Source organism: Oncorhynchus mykiss, chromosome 17 (genome assembly GCF_057628025.1).
Source record: "Oncorhynchus mykiss isolate SJ-2025 chromosome 17, ASM5762802v1, whole genome shotgun sequence".
Classification (NCBI taxonomy): Eukaryota; Metazoa; Chordata; class Actinopteri; order Salmoniformes; family Salmonidae; genus Oncorhynchus; species Oncorhynchus mykiss.
In genome coordinates this window covers 50488264-50514472 of record NC_143038.1, presented here as the reverse complement: position 1 = coordinate 50514472, position 26209 = coordinate 50488264, and the positions used below count along the sequence as shown (strand labels likewise).

Sequence of the window (26209 nt, the reverse complement as noted above, 5' to 3'; positions counted from 1 at the left end):
ACCTCACCAAGCAAAGTGAGAAGAATAAGAGCACCACATTGAAGCTGCCCAGCAACTTCCATTGGGGTGGTGTTATCATCATGTTTGACAGTCTCCTGGAGGGGAAGGAGTCTCTCCAATAAATGGCCATATCACAGTCTGCCAATATGGACAGCCCCATCAAGAGGATCCTCCTGGATGGTGTATTTTGGGAGAGAGTGGTAAGCAGCCTGAAACCTATAGCAGTAGCCATTGCACATATTGAGGGAAAGAATGCCATCCTGTCTGATGTTCAGACTCCGCTTGCTGATGTAAGAGAAATAATCCGTACTGCCCTGCCCACTTCACTGTTGCTCCAAGCAATGTTGGACCCCAAGTATGCTGGCAAGAGCATTCTGTCTGATGCAGAGATCAACAAGGCCTATGGTGTCATCACTACTGTGTCTTGCCACCTTGGCCTGGATGAGGGCAAGGTTCTTGGCAGTCGGGCAAAGTACACTTCCAAGCAAGGGCTTTCGATGGAGATGCAATATGGCAGTCGTGCCAACATATCTCATCAGCCACCTGGTGGAAGGGACTTTGTGGATCTTTCCCCTGTTGCCTCCATCATCCTCCAAATCCCACCAACATCAGCCACCTCAGAGCGCAACTGGTCCTTGTTTGGGAACACACACACCAAAGCACGCAACAGGCTGACCAATACAAGGGTTGAAAAACTGGTGGCCATCCGGACAAATTTGAGACTTTTTGAGCCTGACAAAGAGCCATCCTCAACTAGGTTGGAAAGTGACAGTGAAGATGAGGCCACAGAGTCTGATGTTCAAGGGGTGGACATTGAGGAGGTTCAGGGAGAAGACATGGAAGCCTGAGAGGAAGAAAACCAAAGCTTTAGTTTCTAGACTATCATTTTACAGATGTATGTTGAAAAGATGCAATGGATCATTGGGGATCATTCCCTTTCTTTTGTTGTTCAGTGAAGTCATCCCATGTGAAGAGTCAACTCATTTAATTAAAGTACAATTCATAACTAAAATAGTTTTGTTTTTTTTCTGTTGGAAGGATTTCATAATTTTCAATTATGTCTACTTATGATAAGGTAAAATGATTATGTTTCTGTCTCCATATGATATGGTAAATATATCCAATGTAAAAAAACATCTACATTTAAATGGTATTAATATTCATTTGCATATATTTCCATTAATTCCAATATATTCCCGTTAATTCCCACAGAGTTTCCACCTCTGAATATTCCCCAAAATGTGCAACCCTGGCCCTGGCTGCTAATCCAGTAGTAAATCATCTGGGGCCTGGAGCTAGCTGGAGGAGAAAAACTATGAATGCAATGATTGTATTGAGTGAACTGACATGGTGGAATAAAAAGGCAGGCTCCTGGCCTGGACCATTCCTGTAAGGTACTTCATCACATCACCACTGGCCTGACACTGGCTCAGCCACTGGCTCCCCAGATATTTAGGACCTGGTTGACTGCCATGGATGGAGAGATTGATAAACTAGGCTCAGGGGGCACCCTATTTAACTAGCAGTGTAAATAAGAGATGAGTTGATGGGTTTAAAGATGTCATCTACCATGCTCTCACCATTTTAAGGTTTGGAAGGTTCACATGGGGCGCGTTCAGTAGGACGCAACGTTTTGACCGTTCAAATAGAAATTGGCTATGTAGAACAAGCATGCCTCTCTTACATGAAGAATAAGGAATCACATCGGCTTTATTCATGGTATTTCTATCTCCATCATTCTAAAACGATTGGCAACTGAACATGGCCATGGTCTTGAGTGCATTCAAAAGTGTAGTTTTACAGACCATCCAACCTGACAGAGCTTGAGAGGATCTGCAGAGAAGAATGGGAGAAACTACCCAAATACAGGTGTGCCAAGCTTGTAGCGTCATACCTAAGAGGACTCGAGGCTGTAATCATTGCCAAAGGTGCTTCAACAATGTTCTGAGTAAATGGTCTGAATGCTTATTAAGTAAATGTGATATTTCAGCTTTTTATTTTGAATAACTTAGCAAAATTGTCATTGTGGGGTATTGTGTGAAGATCGATGAGAATATATATTTTTTTTTTAATCCATTTTAGAATAAGGCTGTAACATAACAAAATGTGGAAAAAGTCACGAAGTCTGAATACTTTACAAATGAACTGTATAGTTATTATTTTATATAATTTTCATTCTTGGACATAAGACTGTAAAATCACCAGGAAATTAGCTCATAGTCATTTTAATTTAGGAAATCTGTTCAAGTATTCCTACACATTAAAGAGAAGCATCCTAATGTAATCAAGGTTTGAAGTTAGTTTTTTTCAAATACTACAGTGCCTTCAAAAACTATTCCCACCCCTTTACTTTTTCCCACATTTTTGTTGTATTACAGCTGATTTTAAAATGGATTAAATGGAGTTTGTCACTGGCCTCCACACAATATCCCATCATGCCAAAGTGGAATTATGTTTTTTTTTCGAAATGTTTACAAATTAATAAAAAATTATAAACTGAATTGTCTTGAGTCAATACGTATTCAACCCCGTTATGACAAGCCTAAATAAGTTCTCAAGTAAACATTTGCTTAACAAGTCAAATAATAAGTTCCATTAACTGTTTTTTAAATGCCTACCTAATTTCTGTAGCCCACACATACAATTATCTGTGAAGTCCCTCAGCAGTGAATTTCAAAGACAGACTCAACCACAAAGACCAAAGAGGTTTTCCAAAGAAGGGCACCTATTGGTATATGGGTAAAAATAAAAAAGCAGACATTGAATATCCATTTGAGCATGGTGAAGTTATTAATTACACTTTGGATGGTGTATTGGGCTCCCGAGTGGCTCAGTGGGTATAAGGCATTGTATCTCAGTGCTTGAGGTGTCACTACAGACACCCTGGTTCGATTCCAGGCTGTATCACAACCGGCCATGATTGGGAATCCCATTAGGGCGGTGCACAATTGGCTAAGCGTCATCCGGCTTTGGCGGGTATAGGCCGTCATTGTAAATAAGAATTTGTTCTTAACTGACTTGCCTAGTTAAATAAAGGTTACACATCAAAGTCATTAGAAAGATACAGGCTCTCTTCTTAACTCAGTTGCCAGAGAGGAAGGAAACCACTCAGGGATTTCACCATGAGGCCAATAGTGAAGTTAAAACAGTTAGAATATAATGGCTGGAGAAAGGAGAAAACTGAGGATGGATCAACAACATTATAGTTACTCTACAATACTAACCTATTTGACAAGAGTGAAAAGAAGCAAGCCTGTACAGAATAAAAAATATTCCAAAACATGCATCCTGTTCACAACAAGGCACTAAGGTAATACTGCAAAACAATGTGGCAAAGCATTTAACTTTTTGTCCTGAATACGAACTGTTAAGTTTGGGGCAAATCCAATATAACACATTCCCAAGTAACACTCTCCATATGTTGAAGCATAGTGGTGGCTGCATCATGTTATGGGTATGCTTGTAATCGTTAAGGTCCGTGGAGTTTTTCAGAATTGAAAAAAGTGTACTGAATTGAGCTAAGCACAGGCAAAATTCTAGAGGAAAACCTGGTTCAGTCTGCTTTCCCCCGGACACTGGAAGATGATTTCACCTTTCAGCAGGACAATAACCTAAAACAGAAGGCCAAATCTACACTGGAGTTGCACACCAAGAAGACATGAATAATCTTGAGTGGCCGAGTTCCAGTTTTGACATAAATCTACTTGAAAATCTATGGCAAGACCTGAAAATGGTTGTCTAGCAATGATCAACAATTTGACAGCGCTTGAAGAATTCTGAAAAGAATAATGGGCAAACAATCCAGGTATGGAAAGCTCAGAGACTTACCCAGAAAGACTCACAACTGTAATCGCTGCAAAAGAAGCTTCTAAGTGTTAACTCAGTGGTGTGAATACTTATGTAAATTAGATATTTCTGTATTTAATTTTCAATAAATTAGCAAGCATTTATAAAAACATGTTTTCACTTTGTCATTGTGTGTAGATGGGTTAGAAAAAATGTATATATATTTAATCCACATTTGAATCCAGGCCTTAAAAACAAAATGTGGAATAAATCATGGGGTATGAATACTTTATTTCTGCACTGTTTGGGATTATTGCGGTCAATTAGCAGTGTACAAATTATTTACAACTATATTCTGGTCCCCTGACCATCCACTCAAGGAAAAATCTGCCCATGGCTGAATGTAATTGGGGACCCCTGCTCTAAACTATTGTTTTCCGGTTACACGTGTTTTCATAGTCACAGCCCAGCACCTCTGCGGCCACTGCTGACTTTGGACAAGAGCCTCAAAACAATTGGGACACAGCTGCACAATTTGGGATAACGGGGCAGTAGCACCTGGGTGAGATGGGACGTTTATTGACATTAATTTATAGATAACGAATACATTTTATTCAGCTGTCACAGCATGTGATCGATCGGTGCAACTTCTGATATGGTAAGAGCATAAAACCGTGCACCAACAAAATTGTGCATGTGCCTAAATCTAATAACAAAAATCAAGTAGGCTATCTATGCTGATCGCAGTCAAAGTAAAATGGAGTTCGGTGGCCTAACATCGGAGGTTTTCATTTTTTTTTTCTCACACGAACGCACTGATGCCTGCGGCTGTTCTTTTCTCGGACCGGGTCATTTCAGTAGGCTACCACAGATGGCGGATTTTCATTCGGCCATATCATATCATCATTTGAAGATGACACATTGGCGACCCCTGCAAACCTGTGCCGGAGGAAAACGGGTAGTACTAAAATAATAAATTGGAACGCTTACTGCACCCCACCCCTCCTCTTTTCTCCTAGAACGTAGGGCAAGCCCTTTCCCCCACATTCAACTAGGCGTATAGCAGCGCAAAATATATGCAGGGCAGAAACTCCCCCTCCCCTTACTTCATTCCCTCACCTGGTATCTCGTCTTCAAAATCCATGTCGTCTTGTCCCTCGTCTTCATTGCTTAACGACCCAGGCATCTTTATCGCATACAAAAAAAACCTCTCTGAAAGTTAACCCTGAAATTGCCACTGTTCACCTCTTCGTGCCTCCCGGAAAATAATTGTATGATACTTGTGTAAATACAATTTATTTTCAAGAAAGATGGCTTCCTTCTTTTTGTTGGGAAAAATCTGTTTCCTTTTCCACTCTTCACTATCTAAGTCCTCCAGTCTGAAAATAAGAAAGACAAAAATGGAACACATGCCCAAATTGTGACGTCTGGTCTGTTGCCATGACAATCCATCCCATAATTTTCACCACAACTAGTTAGGCATGCTCTCCTAGTTACTACTTTTACTAGTCGTGAGCAGTGCTGCAAGTAGCAATGCCACTGTGTGCACCACCAGCCTGTCGCTTTGCCCATTTTCCCAAGCAAGTCCAAAGAAATTGAGGTTACACCAGGGTATGGGGAGTGGGGGGATTCAATCCCCTCGCGAGTCCCCACTTTGCATGTCGTTTCAAATTGATTCAATGCAACGTAATCATGTATCCAGTAAGACAATCGATCTAAGTCAAAATGGGTTTGAATAACCGCCAAAATTACGTCGTTTAACGATAATTATATCGATTTTAGGTAGCGGTAATTTTGGCTATATTGTATCTTGATTGATGTAGGCTACGCGTGCCGAAATGCGAATATTACAAAGTAAATAATCAGCTAGCCTACATTAGAGAGAGGGCATTCGTTCGTGACATTGTAGTCTACAGTAGATTTGGTTGAATTGCAATTTCAACTATAGTAGTCCATTTCCTTTAGGTTTTAGAAAGTATTTAGCAAAGGCATGCATTCAACAAACTTCCTTTCACTGACAAGAAATCCAGTTTATTGGCAAGTGTGCAGCCTGTGCAGTCGCTTGCTTGAATAGTTGTCAAGGTTACCACCGCGGGAACAAGACGCTCGTGTGATCAGACCAGAGTTTCTAAACCCATAGGTCCAACATCGCGATACTTCCGGGAAAGCTTGTGAAGCGGTCGGCAGAACAGACCCGGGTTTGAGAAGTCAATGAGAGAAGCGACACATTCTTCCTTAGTTCATGTTCTTGAAATCTAAAAGTCACATTGATTCAAGACAATGTTTTAAGTGCCTGAACATGATATTACCTCGTGAAAGTAGGAAGCGCTCTCTTATATGCAGATAGTATTATACTCAGTTAGCCCCTCCCAGGATTTTGTGTTAAACTCTCTACAACAAAGCTTTCTTAGTCTAACAAGCTTTCTCTGCCTTTAACCTTGTTCTGAACACCTCCAAAACAAAGGTCATGCGGTTTGGTGAGAAGAATGCCCCTCTTCTCCGGTGTGATTACCACCTCTGAGGGTTTTTAAGAGCTTGAGGTAGTCACTTCATACAAGTACTTGGGAGTATGGCTAGACGGTACACTGTCCTTCTCTCAGCACATATTAAAGCTGCAGGCTAAGGTTAAATCTAGACTTGGTTTCCTCTATCGTAATCGCTCCTCTTTCACCCCAGCTGCCAAACTAACCCTTATTCAGATGACCATCATACCCTTAATAGATTATGGATACGTCATGTATAGATAGGCAGGTAAGGGTGCAGCTAGATGTTCTTTACCATTCGCCCATCAGATTTGCCACCAATGCTCCTTATAGGACACATCACTGCACTCTATACTCCTCTGTAAAGTGGTCTTCTCTGTATACACGTCACAAGACCCACTGGTTGATGCTTATTTATAAAACCCTCTTAGGCCTCTCTCCCCTTCCTGAGATACCTACTGCAGCCCTCATCCTTCACCCTTTCTGCCAGTCACATTCTGGTCCCAAAGCACACACATACCTGGGTCGCTTCTCTTTCCAGTTCGCTGCAGCTAGCGACTGGAACGAGCTGCAAAAAAACCCCAATCAAACTGGAGTTCTCTCCATCTCTTCATTCAAAGACTTAATCATGGACACTCATTGAAAATTGTGGCTGATTCACGTGATGTATTGTCTCTACCTTCTTGCCCTTTGTGCTGTGGTCTTTGCCCAATGTTTGTACCGTGTTTTATGTAGTGTTTTGGTGTCTCTCGCCGTGATGTGTTTTGTCCTATATTTTTATTTAATCCCCCTTCCCCACATGAAGCCTTTTGCTAGGCCGTCATTGCAAATAAGAATTGGTTCTTAACTAACTTGCCTGGTAAAATAGACTGATACGTTTTCATTTTCTTCGGAGTGACTGACGGGCTGCACATGCGCAATTCGTTGCGAAACGACCATTAGACCAAATGACGTGTTTCTGCGCATGTGCCTAGCCAGCCAACGTCACCAGGCGTGATCAGCGAAAGAAACCGAGTTTTTGGAGTTTCTAGATAACTCAATTTAAACCATCTTTGCCCATACACTATGGTTGGACCACATAAAATGAAGGAAGCGTCATTTTTAGAGCCCGCCATTTATCTAAAAGCAGATTCAAGAAGTAATTTCAGCCCACACACACTACTATTTGAAGCATTAATTGATAAATGGAATCATTATTTTTATGTACAAACTTAACACACAACTAAATCTGAATGCAATCAACTGTCAGTTTCAAGGTTGAGTGTTGTCAAAGTAGAAAGCTGTTGATTACAAATACATTTATTGCTTGCAATATTTCCCCAGACAACTCCATGTAAACACAGAGCACAAATATTTTTGCATGATAAAGAATATGGGTTTTCAAGTCTAACCAGAGTAGGTACACTTTTTCAAACGTGCAGGTTTAGTCTCAAATCAGCAAATAAAACCATGTGAGAAGCTTTTGTTCCTTTGAAATTTTATTGACAAAAGACAGTGGCATGGATTTAATCTTCGTCCTCCTCCTCCTCCTCATCCTGGTTGATCTGGAAGTAGCGCAGTTCGTAACTCTCCTTGGTGTTGGCCACCACACGCAGCCAGTCCCTCAGGTTGTTCTTCTTCAGGTACTTCTTGGTCAGATATTTCAAATACCTGTCAGAAAGGAGAGGAAAGACCAGCAGTGTCAGCAATGTAAAACCCATTGAAAATTACATTGTGACAAAGGTGTACTGTACATTTGTTAGATTTATATTTTGAGAACTTATCAGAAAGTGCAATTAGGACAAAATGACATGCAGAACATGGAGTTGATTCAATGTTTAACTTTTCTATCTGCAATTTTCTAAACAATTTGCACCCCCATAACAAATCAGGACTCCCTCGTCACAATTGAAACATCAATGTGAGACCCCCCCCCCCCCCCCCTCAACTGTACCTTTCCAAACTGCCTGTCATCGGGGGATGCGATAGAACTGCCAGATCCCCAATTTTGTTTTTAAAGCAACTTTGAGATTGTTCTTGTTATGAAAAGCACAATATAAAATAAATCCATGATTATAAATTATACCTTCCAATTATTTACCAGGTGGGGTGGGGGAGTTGCTAGTGTTCTATAATTTCATGCCATATAGGGTTAAATATAGCTTCAGACGGTGCTTAAGAATCAATGAATGTCTGAGGATACATGGTGACATGGACATTTTTTTTTAATAGAACTGACAAAAATCATGTTCACAGCTGGATACATTGATCAGATCACAGCATCTCCACTTGTGGAAATAAAACTGACAGAAGTCCAAAAATAACATGCGTTCTATCCATGTCTCTTAACTTCTTCTATTCATGTACATCTCAGTCCGCCTAATGTTAGTATTTTATGAGCCGCAGACCTTATTTCAAACGCTAATCACTTTAAAAGCACTTCAAATAATTCATTATACATGGATTTGCTCCAGACTGTCCATCAGGCAAAACAATAAAACCAATAAAGGCCTAACATCGATTACAAAACAGTGCCATGACCCCATAACAGGAAGCAACATGGAAAATATCACAAAGCAAAAGACAGCTCCAACTTCCTAATTGAACAAGTGAAAATGCAATAACCCATACATGCATAACTGTGGAGACAAACCAAGTCCCTACATCAGACAACAACATAAAATGGCAAGTGATGTTGCTCGGCACATCACATTGCAAGCAGGGCATTTCAAAAGATGAATCAAATCTATATTTAAACATACCTTTTGGAGAAGGGCACTTCAGAATTCACAGCGATTTTGCTCTTGCTCCTCTCAATGGACACCACACCACCACCCAGGTTCCCAGCTTTACCGTTGACCTTGATGCGCTCCTGCAGGAATTGCTCCTAACCAACAAGACCAAAGGTGTATTTTAGGACAGTCTTTCTCCCAAATATGGATACTAGCTGTAATGACTGCTACATACTGCTGCAAATATTCTGTCAATATAATTTACATGTTAAACATTTAGTAGATGCTCTAATTCAGAGGAATTTAGTTAACACATTTAACTTTAGTTAGTATGACTATATGTGGTTGTTGTACCTAACTAAAAGTTCCTCAAAGCAGCTAACAGCAAAATCAGTGCAAGTAAGAGAAGACAAGTACAAGTGTCATTGCAACTATCAGGATACGTCAGGCACCCCCAGAACACTTTGGGGCTAGCCAATAGTCAATGTATAATTTGAACCCTGACCCCCATTAAATAAAGCCCAGATGTACCGAGTCACCTTGCATTAATGCTAGCCACAAATGGCATTCACGTTTCACAACTGTAATAACCTGGGCCCGAGCTGACCAACAAACAATCTGTTAGTCCAAAGTACTGATACGTCATAACATAAAACAAATATTTTATTAAAGTCAAGTAAATAAATGATGGTTAGTAAGTGAACCAGTAATGGGCAGTCACCACCATCGGACATTTATTCAGTGTTATTACAGCAGTCAACCCACAAAAATAATTGAAACCAAAAAAACGTGATTATTTGTTTATAATCCAACCGAAACCAACCTCAAAAACCCCTAATCTGAATCATAATTGTCTGCCTTGTAACACACCAACTGCAAAATATCATACCCCACTACCCAATACAGTTGTCGCGTTACTACATTGAAGACAGGCCAGTGTCAGCATAACGTGGATAAACCAGGAGTATCTGGATTATGAATCATTTGTGCCATGCAATGTTTACATCGAAATAATAGGGCCCTTCTCTAGTAATAAAGACATTTAATAGGATATTGTAGTGAAAAAATAAATACAATCAATAGTTACATTTCGGCGATATTATTATGGCGTTAGGTTGACGCAACAATGGATTCTACCCCCCAAAATATATTTTTCTCCCCACTAAATGTCAATAATATGCTTGTCAAAATAGATAACTAATTTGAAAACATTAATGTGGCAGTTGTTACCCATGTCTAACAATCCCAATACTGTGCTTTATGATATTGACACGATATGAGCCCAAATGTAAAGCAGGTGCCTTGCTAAGAACATTCAGATCTGTGGGACTGCCCAATTTGTGAAACTTGCCAAATCTGTTTTCATATTTGCGATGAGTATTCCCAAACATACCACAGTAAGACCGATGCAACATTGTATTTCCAAGAAGTGTGGGAAGTCCTGAGGGTGTTTCAGTCATCGGACATATTTTGACAGAAATATAAAGTAAAGGTTTTCATCACTTCTGTCATTCAAATGTTATCAGAGACAAAAACAAACAGAAAGTTACAAAGTAGAGCTTAGTAGCTAAAGTTTGATATATGGGTTGTCGGGGATTGGTCCAAATTCATGTTTTACAACCCCCACATCCATGACGAATGCTAGTGCCCCACGCCGTTCGCTGAGGCTACAACCCAGGCGAGATGGGGTGCTGTGCGGAATTAGCTGTATTGTGCAAGTGGCACATTTTGTGATTGACGTTTTATTCTTTCAAGTAAAAACTACTAGAATTCAGTGGCTAAAGCACTACAAATAGATAAAAACATAGCTACATACCAGTGAATTGTGTCCCATCTGTGTCCCATAGCTAAATACCACATTGCAAATGTGTCCCATCTGTGCAGCTGGCTAGCAGGCCTCTGTGCCTAGGCTAATTACTTAATGCAGTTTATCCTCCCATCACCGGAGTAACTCATCAACACCAAAAATAACATTACAATTAGGGCTGTGCCAGTCTTGGAATTTGAGGTCACAGTAATTGGCCAGGCCAATGAATACTGTCACCGACATAACCATTCGGGGGTGGTTCTTCAAAGAGAAGAGGCCATAATGAGAGAAATAATGTAGTCTAAGCTACTGAAAATAGGCCTTTCACAAGATTACATCATGACAGGAGTGTTTGATTCATATTAAAGAGATAGGCTAATTTAGGAAACTTTCTGAATGGACATATAGGCCAACAGAGAGCATCAGTGAACTCACACCCCCGTAAAATCAGTGTTGATTAGTCTTTAAATTAAAAAACATTCCGTATTGTCCACTTAATACATTAGCGCATTATAGGCCTCAGAGCCAGAACAACCTTGACTGCTGTTGAATAATGCTCATGAAACATGGGACCAACACATGGGTAGGTAGCATTAGCTAGTGCTAGTCGGCTGTGCCTGTGACAAAACACTGGTATTTTTCATCTCAAGGCTTGTTCTTCATCTTTTTAAAATAGGGAGCCAACATGTTTACAGAACTTATTTCCATGACTGATTAAAAATCAATTTCATCTTTTTGCAACAGTGAGCAATATGTTTGGAACGTCACTCGCACTAATAGTATCGAATCGCAAGACATATAGAATAGTGAGAAACGCAATAATATCATATTGTGAACTTCGTGGCAATTCCCAGCCCTAGGATATTGCATGTTATTTTCTCTAACATTGGCTACTTACAAAGTTGGCAGCATCCATGATGCCATCCTCCACTGGGTGAGTGCAGTCCAGGGTGAACTTCAGGATCTGCTTCTTCTTCTTGCCACCTGTTTTGGTCTTTTTGATGACCTGCTTCTTCTGTCAAGACATTGCAGAGGGGCTAACGTTATTCCAAATGACTTGATAAATACATTTCGTCATGCAAAGGAAGTCGATTACCATTTAAGAACCAAACGGAACAGGGAGGGACCTACCCGAATTTGTCCAATAGAAACTTGTTTTTGTTGCATAACGATTTCCGTTTGGAGTAAATATTTTCTGGTGCAAAACAATTAACAGAGTTGGCATGATGAATACACCACTGGCGGTTTTGTTTAAGTATCTAACGTGCTAGCAGTGTTTAACATTTATTTTATCTTTATTTAACTAGGCAAGTCAGTTAAGAACAAATTCTTATTTACAGAAGCAATTTCTGCCAATCTGCATATTGTACCGTCTTTGGTGCTTGGTTGTTAAAAACAGGAAGAGGCGAAGCGAGAGGGATAACTGGGCTCAAAATCATTCTCCAGCAGGTGTCAGTTTTTCCCGCTCACCAAGCTAGGAGTTTTTGTATGGAAGTCAATGAGACAGTGTTGAATTTGGTCAACTATAAAAATAAATCTTACAATTTGTAATTTAGCAGACTTAATTAACAGTAGTGAGTGGATAATTTTTGTTGTGCTGGTGCCCTGTGGAAATCGAAACCACCCCCTGGTGTTGCAAGCGCCATGCTCTACAAACTGAGCCACATGGGTCTTATTTGATCTAATAGAAGTTTTGTGATGCATAGGTTTTTATGAATGTACTGATATAATTAGGCCAGGTGACATTCTGGAAACTTTTAGGTAAAAAAACACTTTTACATGCCTGTACACATCTACCTGCCCTCTCATGTGCTAGAATGGTCCCTCTTGATCTTGCCTCCTTACTGCGTTCTATTTTTGAAAACATTTATTTCCATTGTTATATCAGCCATTTGACAATAATATAATGGATAATCTGTTTTTAAAACTAGCTAACTTGGTGTGTGTTATCAAACTGGCCAGGGCCCGGTTTCCCAAATGCTTAAGTATATCGTTGGAACCGTTGAGCTCAATGGTTCTAGCGATGTACTTAAAGGCGCCCACGCATTATTCCCATCAGTTTGTGCATATATTATGATATTTTGTAACGTTTCTGTTCATTTTGGTGTTCCCGCAAGTTCTACTCCCAAGTGGCGCAGCGGTAGCACTCTAGCACTGCATCTCGGTGCTAGAGGTGTCATTACAGACCCTGGTTCGATCCCGGGCTGTATCACAAAAGGACATAATCTGGAGTCCCATAGAGCGGTGCACAATTGGCTCAGCCTCGTCCGGTTTGGCCGCCATTGTAAATAAGAACTCGTTCTTAACTGACTTGCCTAATTAAATAAAACGTTTTTCATGTGGTCGTGCACAGCCAAAATTTGGCCAGTCAAGTACCCAAGTTAGCTGGATAAAGTTGGCTAGTTATTTTCAGTCACAAATGAGAGAACACCTCACCGACTATTTTACCAGCCCTAGCAGAGCTGGTTTGGCTGTTTACGTTATCTACAGCTTTGGTGACCAATTGTACCGCTGGCAACAATTTAATCACGTTTTAATTCTACATTTACTGACACCGGTCATATTCAACGGGTGTTGCACGTTCGTAAATTAATCAGTTATTTTGCGCTCAGGCACTCAGACGAGTGCGCTCTGAAATCGGAGTAGATCGCCAGTGACTATACGAACGCACCCTTAGATTAATTCAGACTATTTCGAGGACGTGTATTACTGACTACGGTGCCCAATATGGACATGGTACTATTGCCGGTTCTTTCTCGTTTTTCAAGCGAAAGTCTCAGATCTTAAATTAAGTATGCGAGCACACTCGTCTGGTTCGCCTAACTAAATTCGAACCGACACATGCTGACTGACGCTTTTGGGAAACCGGGCCCAAGGTTATTTGTATTCATTTTAAAAGTGCCATTAATCGGATTTTATTTAGCACGACAACTTCTATCTAGTGCATTGCCAGCTGGTGTGCCGATGGTTCACGTTTAAGATACAGTTGCCGAATAGCTAGGTAACGCATAAACTAAATTGCTACAACGTGGTTCATTGGGTGCAGGCCCAACTGGTAAACAAAGCCATTTATTGGTACTCCTTTACTTATTTGGCCTCACGGAAACACAGTCCAATATGGATTTATTACGTGCACATCAAGTACAATAAACGACATACAATAAAAACATATTATAGTTAGCTATACAACATATTTCACCGTGAGTACTCACAATCGGAGCCATGTTGGCCAACGATTCTTGTCCAGAAAGGAAGAGGCGGGGCTTATTACAACCCTATATCCGGTCTAGATAAATAGATTAAATCCATGAATCGGGGATAGATTCGGCCAGGAGATATTCTTTGCCCCAGTTTGAATGAGATGTTTCTGACTTAGTTTTCTTATCATGTTATTTATTTTTCTGCTGAAAGTATGATTTGGGCAAAACAGTTGTATTGTCTTTCTACACTTCAACTATGGATCAGCTGAAATCATCTTGGAACCCAATTTTGAGAGTAGGACTACTCCACAATTATTATAGAGTCAACAGGCATATGTGGGCTACAGCAGAGCCATATGTTTATAGAGTTCTAAATACATGGCTCCGGGCTACAGGTATTCACTAAATTGTTTTGATTTAGGGTCCTCAAAAGGTTCTACTGCTGCACCATCAAGAGCATCCTGATTGGTTGCATCACTGCCTGGTATGGCAACTGCTCTGACTCCGGCCGCAAGCCACTACAGAGGGTAGTGCGTGCGGCCCATTATATCACTGGGGCCAAGCTTCCTGCCAACCAGGACCTTTATACCAGGTGTCTCAAAGGAAGGCCCAAAAAAGATTGCTCTAAAATGGTGCAACTGTAGAATATTGAGGATCTGAAGACCCATGCCAAAGCTTTTCAGCCTCCTGTAGGGGAAAAGGTGTTGTTGTGCCTTATTCATGACAGTGTTGGTGTGTTTCGACAATGATAGATCCTTAGTGATGTGGACACCGAGGAACTTGAAGCTCTCTACTCTCCGCTACAGCCCTGTTGAAGTTGCAGCAGCCCTGTGCTCAGCCCTCCGTTTCCTGTAGTCCAAGATCAGCTCCTTTGTCTTACTGACATTGAGGGAAGAGGTTGTTGTCCTGGCACCACACTGCCAGGTCTCTGACCACCTCCCTATAGGCTCTCTCATCATAGTCAGTAGTCATCGTAGTTACAATCATTTCGCTACACCTGCAATAACATCTGCTAAACGTGTATGTGAACAATACATTTAGATTTTATTGTATCAGGCCTATCACTGTTGTGTCATCTGATAACTTAATGGATGGCGTTGGAGTTGTGCGCGGCCATGCAGTCGTGGGTGAACAGGGAGTACAGAAGAGGACTAAGCATGCACACATGCAAACTAGACAACGACAAATCCGCCATGCTGACCCTCAACTCGGGGGCCAGCATGGCGGATTTGTCGTTGTCTATCCTCACCACCAGTGTGCGGCCCGTCTGGAAGTCCAGGGTCCAGTTTCAAAGGGAGGTGTTCAGTCCCAGGAACCTTTGCTTAGTGATGAGCTTCAAGGGCACTATGGTGTTGAACGCTGAGCTGTAGTCAATGAACAGCATTCTCACATCGGTGTTCCTTTTGTCCAGGTGGGAAAGGGAAGTATGGAGTGCAATAGAGATTGCATCTGTGCATCTGTTGGGCAGTAAGCAAATTGGAGTGGCTCTAAGGTGTCTGAGATGATGTTGTGAGCCATGACCAGCCTTTCAAAGCATTTCGTGGCTCTAGATGTGAGTGTTACGGGGCGATAGTCATTTAGACAGGTTACCTTGGCATTCTTGGGCATAGGGACTGTAGTGGTCTCCTTGAAACAGGTAGGTATTACAGACTGGGTCAGGCAGAGGTTGAACATCTGTGAATACACTTGTCAGCTGGCCAGCGCATGTGTCCTGATAATCTGTCTGTAAATGATAACCTGTTTAAAGGTCTTACGTTGGCTATGGAGAGTGATCACACAGTCGCCTGGAAAAGCTGGTGCTCTCACGCATGGTTCAGCGTTGCTTGCCTCAAAGCGAGCGTAGAATGCATTTAGCTGGTGTGGTAGGCTTACGTCACTAGGCGGCTAGTGGCTGGGTTTCCCGTTGTAATCCGTGATAGTTTGCAAACCCTGCCACATCTGACGTGCATCAGAGCCGGTGTAGTAGGATTTGATCTTAGTCCTGTATTGACACTTTGCCTGTTTGATGGTTCGTTGGAGGGCGTAGCGGGATTTCTTATAAGCGTTAGTGTACTTGAAAGCACAGAATATTCTAGAATGTCATATGCCGTAGCGGTAGCAGGTAGCGTTCTCCTGGCAGAAGTTTACTTACACTCAAACGTCAAACGTTTCAGGTAGCCTTCCACAAGCTTCCCACAATAAGTTGGGTGAATTTTCGCCCATTCCTCATGACAGAGCTGGTGTAACTGAGTCAGGTTTGTAGGCCTCCTTACTCACACATGATTTTTCTGCCCACAAATTTGAAGAATGCCTTGAAGAATGGGCAAAGGCAAAAATCCCTGTGTCTAGATGTGCCAAGCTTATAGAGACATACTTGCATGAGATTCTAGAATCTGTCCAAGCAAGGAATAAGGCCTTTAAAAAAAATTAAGAACTCTCAAGATCAGCATGATTTTGTCCTATATAAACATCACATAAATGAAGCACAGAGTAGGATGGATGAAGCTAAGAGGGGTTACTTTGCTGAGAAAATAATTGAGAACAAAAATGACCCTAAAAAGCTTTGGAAATCATTTAAGGAACTAGGCTGTAGTACTACTACCAAAAACTAAACTAAACAGTATTGGACTGAACATCAAGGGGGAGATGGTATATGAAAAAACAGAGGTTGCCAATGAATTCAACTCTTTGTTTACTTCTGTTGCCAGAAAGCTGGTTAGCAAGCTGCCCACCAGTTCTGGTTTGTATGGAAGCAACCAAGTCAAGAACTATTGTAAAGTTAAGGGTTCAGCCAAACTCTTTCTTTTGCAAAGGTAGCAACAGCCAAAATAGTAAGTATGTTGGCAGAGCTTAAATGCTTCAAAGCCACAGGCCTGGATAATATTCCTGCAAGGTTTCTTATAGATTCTGCTTAGCAAATTGGCCCTTGGTTTACGCATATCGTTAATCTCTCTTGAACAAGGCACCTTTCCCAGGGACATGAAACAAGCTAAAGTTATACCCCTGTATAAGAAGGGGATAAAGTCTGACCCTGGGAATTATAGACCTGTATCTATCCTCGGTGTAACATCAAAGATCCTGGAGAGAATTGTACATGAGCAAATGTATGAATATGTTATCAAACAGGGTCTAATGTATGATTTTTAGTTGGGTTTTAGAAAAACACACTACATTGATTCATGCCTGTTTTACTTGACTGACTTCATCAGGAAAGAGATTGATGAGGGAAATCTGTGTGGAATGGTACTGCTTGACCTACAGAAGGCTTTTGATACAGTTAACCACTGTCTCCTAATCTCCAAACTAGCACTGGGGGTTAAGCAGTATCCCTCTAGGCTGGGTAAAGTCCTATTTATCAGGAAGGGAGCAAGTAGTAGAGATTAATGGTTCACTGTCTCAGGCAAAACCAATGAGTTGTGGCGTTCCGCAGGGGAGCGTGCTTGGGCCTCTGCTGTTTTTATAGTATATTAATGATATGAAAGATGCTTGTTCTTGCCGTCTTTTTCTTTATGTGGATGACTACACTTTTGGTGTCTCATAAAAGTAAAACTATGTTGGAGAGCATACTTAGCACAGAGCTTACTAACATTAGCAAATGGCTTAGAGATAATAAACTCTCTGCACTTAGGGAAAACTTAAGCAATTATTTTTAGACCCAGACCTAAATTGTGTAGGTCATCTGAAATCAGAGTGGAGTTAGGGGGTGAGGTGCTGACTACTAAAATCTCTGTTCGCTACTTGGAACGTATCCTTGATGGAAGCATGGGAGATGTGAGCATGGCCAATAAGGTGCTAGGGAAGGTTAATGCCAGGACTACATTTTTGGCTAGAAAGTCCAAGCTGCTTGATAAGGACTCCATGAAAGTACAGCCCTCATTCAATGCCATTTTGACTATGCTAGTACTTTCTGGTTTGGGGGCTTATCTAAACTTATGAAGGGGAAGCTCCAGATACCCTGATCAGCTTATTCTGGGCTAGTATTGAAGGTGAGTCCACGTACTCACATAGGCAGGAGCTCCTTTCAGGAACTAAACTGGCTGCCTGTTGAGGCTAGGATGTCCCAGATTAGACTAGGTTTGGATTACAGGAGTATTTATGGACCTGCGCCCAGATATCTAAGTGATTGTGTGCATCCCTAACACGAGGAAAGTAATCACAGCACCAGATCAGGTGTTGCTGATGTGTGCTTATACAGGTATAGGAGTAACGCTGGGAAAGGTACTTTCTTGTATACTGGTTCCTCAGAATGGAATGAGTTGCCTCTGCCCATAAAAACAACGTCCTCTCTGGGCAGCTTTAAAAAATAAAGTTAAAATATGTTTGATGTCTTCTGTGCCCAAATGAAGAACCCCTATAATGTAACGGGAATGACGATCGATGTTCTTCTGTTTTTGTTTTATTATTTCACTGCCATACTGTGTTCGATCTTGTCTAGCCATCTTGTCTCAAGAGGACCACAATGGAAATAAGTCCCAGACTTTGTGTGTTATCATCAATGATTTTATTCATGTGCATGTGTGGCTTTTTCAAGTTTTATGTGTGCTTTTTTTTTTTTTTAAATGGTCTAATTAATAAAATAAACTACCCCAAGAGACTTGCAGCTGTAATTACTGTAAAATGTGGCTCTACAAAGTATTGACTTAGTGAATAGTTATGCACACTCAAGTTCTGTTTTTGTCTTATTTCTTGTTTGTTTCCCAATAAAACATATTTTGTATCTTTAAAGTGGTAGGCATGTTGTGTAAATCAAATTATATAAAATGTTGTTTTAAAAAAAATCTACTTTAATTCAAGGTTGTAAGGCAACAAAATAGGAAAAATGCCAAGGGGGTGAATACTTTCGCAAGCCACTGTACTACAATGGCTCAGACTATACTTTAGGGTTCATTAATTAGGTTTCGCCTTGGGCCAAATTTCTTCTGAGCTAATAGTCAATCAGCCAGAACATAATTAGCACAATTAATTGGCCTACACTACAAATTGACCAAAATGTTTAATATCTGATTACACTCATAAAAATCACCATGTATCAATTATATTATTATTTATGTATATTTCTCTGTGCATTGATTGGTGGTGGAAAACAGGTCTACTGTAGCCTACAATAGTGGCGATTTTAGCCTGTAAATATTGAGGAATACAGCCAATAAAGACACTTGCATTTTATGTGCTAACAATGTTCGTAAAGACTTACACTTGCGAGTCCTCATTTTCCTCTATGAACGCAATATAGACTCAAGACAGGACCGGCTTTCATATAAGTCAATCGGAGGACTGCATGCACATCAAAATCACATCCATCTCACGAGACAGCCACAAGATCGTGTACGAGGGGAAATGCAATCCATTGAGTGAGTAGTTTAGTGGCCTATATGACGGTATTTAGTAAATCCGTGAAAAGGAGAGCCGCGCTCAGATGCAATAATTGAATTAATTACCAACGTTTCGACAGACAAGCTGTCTTCATCAGGGTATAAAGACTAACACTGCGGGTCACTAGTTTATTTAGTGTCAAAGGACACACACGGGTGTCTGTAATCATGTCTGTGTGTGGCTTGATATCATTTGTTAATTTACAGATGTAAATAGAACATATAAGAAACATAAATGGATAGCACATGATCATAGATATAATTTGGCTACATAGTCCTACAAACATGTTCAATGAATAGCAAAATCACAAAAATGACTTCAGACCAAGGTCTACGTTGAGACCGAAGGCAGAAAGGGTCTTTAAATGAAAGATCCAGACAGCCTCTCATTTTAACCATAAATTGTCGAGGTCACCCCCTTTCCTAGGGAGGGTGAAGTGTTCGATGCCGATATAACTTAGGGACGAAATCGAGTGGTTCGCTCCCAAAAAGTGGGCCGCATCTGGGTACGTCAAGTTTTTGCACCTAATGCTACGATACGCTGAGATTCGTACTTTTAATTCGTGCTTGCATAGTAAATCTCAGGTGCTCAGAACAAGAGTTAAGAAAAGCATGGAATGCCTTGAGCTGTTTTGCATCACCCCTCCATAGAAAATACATATCATCAATGTAACGTTTCCAAATAATAATGGTAGGCAAGAAACATTTTCGAGAGGATTGAGAATTGACTGTTTCTCGATGTAACCCACATACACATTAGCATAGTTTTGAGCCATAGGGGATCCCATGGCAGTACCCTTCGCCTGAATAAACAACTAATTTAGAACTATTTCAGCCGAGGGCGCGCAAAAGATGGCGGTCAGTGCAGATCATTTGTTTTGGTAGCTGAATGAATTATTGGATTTCCTTACCCAATTATGACCATTGGATTCTTTCTACTGTCATTAAACCCCGTATGAATATGGGTTAGTTTATTTAGCAAAGTAATTGATTACTTTCTGCAAGTTATTCACCATTAAAACTAAGTTTGCGACGATACTAGATAGCCTGATAAGTTTAGCTAGCTCAAAAACGAGCTTGTCGAACGTACATGGAAACTGCCATGACCAGAACCAAAAGGAAAGAAATGGAGAGATCGTCAGATGGACAACTAACCACAAAAGATAGTATGATTTTGGGTACTCCTCTTCAGAATGTAACTGGGGGGGAAATACTGCAATGGGTGATGAAAATGTGGTGAGCAGGACAACAATGCTCACAACTTGCGCCCCTCCAGTCCCCAGCTCAGGCCTTTACCTTACAACCCCGGCACTCCAGTCAAGCCCCAGGGTGAAAACATGAGAGGCCAAGAGGGTGTGTCACTTCTTGACATGCAAAACAATATTGTAATGCTTTTGACAGCAAACATAGATGAAAGGTCATGTTTAGGGAGATAACGATTAAAATTGAGGCCATCTGTTGACTTTATCTTTGGAGAAGTGAAAACCCTCAAAAGTGACATGAAGAAAGTGGAAGTTATCTGCCAGGAAAATTAAAAGAAGGTGGCTGAACTGAGCAAAGGGTGAAGGAGGCGGAGACATACCATCGCAGGTGGAACCTGAGGCTCCATGGAATTCCAGAGCAGACGGATGAGGACATCAAATGCAGAGTTGTTGACATCTGTGGAGCTGTCATTTCCGAATCAAAAGCCAAACTTCAGGAACATGTAGACATCGTCCATCATTTGGGAAGACTTAAGGATCGAGACAAGAGACCGAGGACAACCATCATCCGGTTCACCAACAGATCTACACAGGATCTTCTTTGGAGTCCAGCTGTTCTGGACGACTATGTGATCATGCTCACCGTAACCGACGTGAGTAAGAACTTTAAACAGTTCAACATACACAAGGCTGCAGGGCCAGACAGATTACCAGGATGTGTGCTCCGGGCATTGTCGTGGCAGAATCAGAATTCTTTAGGTAACATTTATAAATAAGATGTTTTATTCATTTTATAGCATGCTTATGTGGGAAAGTTACTTGGGCCCAGAGAGGGGAGAGGTCTGATTAGTCTTATCTGTGAATGTGTCATGTGTAAACGTATCTTTTAAACCATGTGAAGGGATGATTGGGGGAACCAATTATCTCTTGGCTCCACAATGTCTGTGTGCCAGTCACTGTCTCTCTGTGATCTTGTCCAGGAGGGGGTGTATTTGATATATGCCATTGGAAGAGGTAGTGTTTTTGGTTCTGAGTGGTACCAAGAGCGAGATAAGAACATAGTTTAGGAGACCAAAGCTGAACGATAATTTATAGCCAATGCTGTCTGGCTATGTGTGTCTTTGCTATAAAGGATCTCAGTTGCAATGTGTAAGCACTCTCAGATAATTCATTTATAGACACTGAATTGATCTGAGAGTCACAGGGTTGTGATGGAGCTCATATAATTAAAGATGGACTTTATGATAACTCTGTCTTGTGTGTGGTTTGCTCTCTTGTGATTTGGTAATACAGGAAATGTCCACTACAGCATGTGCTGACCAACTGGCAGGTGTCTTTACTGACATTTTCAACATGATTGTCCCTGATTGAGTCTGTAATACCAACATGTTTCAAGCAGACCACCATAGTCCCTGTGCCCAAGAACACAAAGGCAACTTGCCTAAATGACTACAGACCCGTAGCACTCACGCCCGTAGCCATAAAGTGCTTTGAAAGGTTGGTAATGGCTCACATCAACACCATTATCCCAGAAACCCTAGACCCACTCTAATATGCATACCGACGAAACAAATCCACAGATGAAGCAATCTCTATTGCGCTCCACACTGCCCTTTCCCACCTGGACAAAAGGAACACTTATGTGAGAATGCTATTCATTGACTACAGCTCAGTGTTCAACACCATAGTACCTTCAAATCTCATCAATAAGCTAAGGATCCTGGGACTAAACACCTCCCTCTGCAACTGGATCCTAGCCTTCCTGACGGGCCGCCCCCAGGTGGTGAGGGTAGGTAGCAACACATCTGCCTTGCTGATCCTCAACACTGGAGCTCCCCAGGGGTGCGTGCTCAGCCCCCTCCTGTACTCCCTGTTCACCCACGACTGCATGGCCAGGCACGACTCCAACACCATCATTAAGTTTGCAGACGACACAACAGTGGTAGGCCTGATCACCGTCAACGACGAGACAGCCTATAGGAAGGATGTCAGCGATCTGGCTGGGTGGTGCCAGAATAACAACCTATCCCTCAACGTAACCAAGACAAAGGAGATGATTGTGGACTACAGGAAAAGGAGGACCGAGCACTCCCCCATTCTCATTGACGGGGCTGTAGTGGAGCAGGTTGAGAGCTTCAAGTTCCTTGGTGTCCACATCAACAACAAACTCGAATGGTCCAAACACACCAAGACAATCGTAAAGAGGGCACGACAAAGCCTATTCCTCCTCAGGAAACTAAAAAGATTTGGCATGAGTCCTGAGATCCTCAAAAGATTCTACAGCTGCAACATCGAGAGCATTGGTTGCATCCCTGCCTGGTACGGCAATTGCTCAGCCTCCGACCGCAAGGCACTACAGAGGGTAGTGCGTACGGCCCAGTACATCACTGGGGCTAAGCTGCCTACCATCTAAGACCTCTACACCAGGCCGTGTCAGAGTAAGGACCTGATAATTCGGTACCGGATTGCCAAGTCTAGGACAAAAAGGCTTCTCAACAGTTTTTACCCCCAATACATAATACTCCTGAACATGTAATCAAATGGCTACCCGGACTATTAGCATTGTGTGCCTCCCCCAACCCCTCTTTTTACACTGCTGCTACTCTCTGTTTATCATATATGCATAGTCACTTTAACTATACATTCATGTACACACTACCTCAATTGGGCCGACCAACCAGTGCTCCCGCACATTGGCTAACCGGGCTATCTGCATTGTGTCCCACCCCCCACCCGCCAACCCCTCTTTTATGCTACTGCTACTCTCTGTTCATCATATATTCATACTACCTCAATCAGCCTGACTAACCGGTGTCTGTATATAGCCTCGCTACTGTTATCTTTCACTGTCTTTTTACTGTTGTTTTATTTCTTTACTTACCTATTGCTCACCTAATACCTTTTTTGCACTATTGGTTAGAGCCTGTAAGTAAGCATTTCACTGTAAGGTCTACACCTGTTGTATTCGGCACACGTGACAAATAAACTTTGATTTGATTTGAATAATAGGGTGTCTTGGAGGTTTTGTAACATTCTTGTGTAATTTTGGCAAAGTATAGAAAGTGGCAATTTTAGGGTGTTTGTCACGAGAATTTTCAATCCCAATGATAATAACTGACAATCAATAGCTCTGACCAATCCCCGAGATCTGTAAGACCATGGGTTTAATAATAATTAGTCAGACTCAGCTTATGCAAAAATATAAAGTTTATTCAGAGAACGTTCTAAAGTCCATTATACAAAGACATCCATTTTATAGCTACGCACATACTTCCACACAAACAGTAGGTATCCTACACACATACATCCACACAAACAGTAGGTATCCTACACACATACTTCCGCACAAACAGTAGGTATTCTAAGCACATACTTCCACACAAACAGTAGGTATCCTACACACATACTTCCACACAAACAGTAGGTATCCTACGCATATACTTCCACACAAACAGTAGGTATCCTACGCATATACTTCCACACAAACAGTAGGTATCCTACGCACATACTTCCATACAAACAGTAGGTATCCTACGCACATACTTCCACACAAACAGTAGGTATCCTACGCACATACTTCCACACAAACAGTAGGTATCCTACGCACATACTTCCACACAAACAGTAGGTATCCTACGCACATACTTCCACACAAACAGTAGGTATCCTACGCATATACTTCCACACAAACAGTAGGTATCCTACGCACATACTTCCACACAAACAGTAGGTATCCTACGCATATACTTCCACACAAACAGTAGGTATCCTACGCACATACTTCCACACAAACAGTAGGTATCCTACGCACATACTTCCACACAAACAGTAGGTGAGTTTTATCCTTCTCTATAGTTCTCACCACTGTGTATCACTGCCCAGCCAACAGTTCCATTCCCCGAGATTAGGGAAACCTTGAGAAGCACTACCTATGCTATCATAGGTTCCTCAGAGGCCTAGCCAGGTCGGTCCAAACACAGTTTAACTGTTCTCGTTTTTTTTCTTCAGCACACACATACAAGTTCAAATCATAAGCTACGCCTTGCTCAGACAGTCTGTGTTTTCCACTATACAGTGGAAAGATTAGAATTATGACTAAAACTACACACATCATCAGATTTATAATTTTATGATTGTAATCATTTTCATACAGTTAAGGTTTCAGAGTGGAATTATTTTATCATTATCTTTCAACATATACATTATTTTATCAACGACTTCCACTGAAGTTGGTTCCTCTCCTTGTTCGGGCGGCGGTCGGCGTCGCTGGTCTTCTAGCCATCATCGATCCACTTTTCATTTTCCATTTGTATGTCTTGTCTTCCCACACACCTGGTTTCAGTTCCATCATTACGTGTTGTGTATTTAACCCTCTGTTCCCCCCCATGTCCTTGTTCGGAATTGTTTATTGTAAGTGCATGTGCACGTTTATCTGGTGTGCGACGGGTTTTGTACCCATTGATTGTTTGTTCTGATTCTCGTGGTTTTATTATTAAACTGCTCCGTTGTAAACACTGTTTTTGCTCTCCTGCGTCTGACTTCTCTGCCGCCAGTACGCACCACTTACAGTGTTGAAAAGCCAAAAAGTTGTGTTCTTTTGTTGGTGATTTGACCAGAACTTAAATACCTATCTAGGACAGTTAAGATAGTGTTCTGAAATTGGGAAGTAGGGTCACTTCTGAGATTCTTGTAAAAGGTGTTAAGCAGTTGTCTATGACACTAATTTACATAAACTGTCCTATCCATGAGTACAACCGACCCACCCTTATCAGCAGGGGGGTAAGGATTGACATAACGGATTGTAAATCAAGCAAAGCTTGTTTTTCATCCTTAGATGAATTATGGAAAGATATGTACTCATGTTTGTTCTTAAAAAGATTACCAACATGTTTTTCAACGAGTCTGCACTCGTTGAAAATTGTCTCAATAGAGCAGTAGTGTAAAGTACTTGGATATAAATACTTTAAACTACTACTTAAGTCGTTTTTTTCGGTATATGTACTTTACTATTTATATTTTTGACAACTTTTACTTTTACTTCACTACATTCCTAAAGAAAATAATGTACTTTTTCCTCCATACATTTTCCCTTACATCAAAAGGTACTTGTTACATTTTAAATGCTAAGCAGGACAGAAAATTGTCCAATTCACACACTTATCAAGAGAACATCCCTGGTCATCCCTACTGCCTCTGATCTGGCGGACTCACTAAACACAAATGCTTTGTTTCTAGATGATGTCTGAGTGTTGAAGTGTGCCCATTGCTATGCGTAAATAAATAAAAAACAAGAACATTGTGCCGTCTGGTTTGCTTAATATAAGGATTTTTTTTATTATTCATACTTTTACTTTTGATACGTAAGTATATTTTAGCAATTACATTTACTTTTGATACTTAAGTATATTTAAAACCAAATACTTTTAGACTTTTACTCAAGTAGTATTTTACTGGGTGACTCACTTTTACTTGAGTCATTTTCTATTAAGGTGTCTTAACTTTTACTCAAGTATGACAATTGAGTACCTTTTCCACAACTGTAATAGAGTGATTGTGATTGGCTGGAGGTACAAAATAACTCTTACTTCTAAAAGGAGTCGGGGGTATGTGCAGTAGAGCAGCCTACATGTTAAGTTTTGGGAGCTAAAGTATTCCCTCATTTAGTAAAT

At 41.1% G+C, this 26209-nt stretch overlaps 2 protein-coding genes across 6 annotated transcripts in view; both read right to left on the bottom strand.

Annotated features, from left to right (window-relative positions):
* The window catches only part of LOC110494438 (ATP-dependent chromatin remodeler CHD5), a 51736-nt gene extending 45848 nt beyond the window's left edge, over positions 1–5888 (bottom strand). For all 5 annotated transcript variants that reach the window (XM_090205858.1, XM_090205860.1, XM_090205859.1 and 2 more), the window contains exon 1: positions 4906–5888. In XM_090205858.1, coding sequence (XP_090061984.1) covers positions 4906–4972 — 67 coding nt within the window. In that variant the 5' untranslated portion in view covers positions 4973–5888. The remainder of the gene's footprint in view (positions 1–4905) is intronic.
* A 1841-nt stretch (positions 5889–7729) lies between these two features.
* LOC110494437 (large ribosomal subunit protein eL22) lies at positions 7730–14105 on the bottom strand. Its single transcript, XM_021569467.3, has 4 exons — positions 14000–14105; positions 11686–11802; positions 9011–9135; positions 7730–7919 (listed from the first exon to the last, which is right to left on the bottom strand). Exons 1-4 carry the CDS (start codon positions 14009–14011, stop codon positions 7775–7777), a joined length of 399 nt encoding a protein of 132 aa, XP_021425142.1. The 5' UTR covers positions 14012–14105; the 3' UTR covers positions 7730–7774.
* Between the last annotated feature and the right edge of the window lie 12104 nt (positions 14106–26209).

Coding starts and splice junctions, on each gene's coding strand:
- LOC110494437 (XM_021569467.3), bottom strand. Junction 9,136..11,685: donor TCATGGATGCTGCCAACTTT/GTAAGTAGCCAA, acceptor CTTGTTGGTTAG/GAGCAATTCCTGCAGGAGCG. Junction 7,920..9,010: donor GAAGTGCCCTTCTCCAAAAG/GTATGTTTAAAT, acceptor CCTTTCTGACAG/GTATTTGAAATATCTGACCA.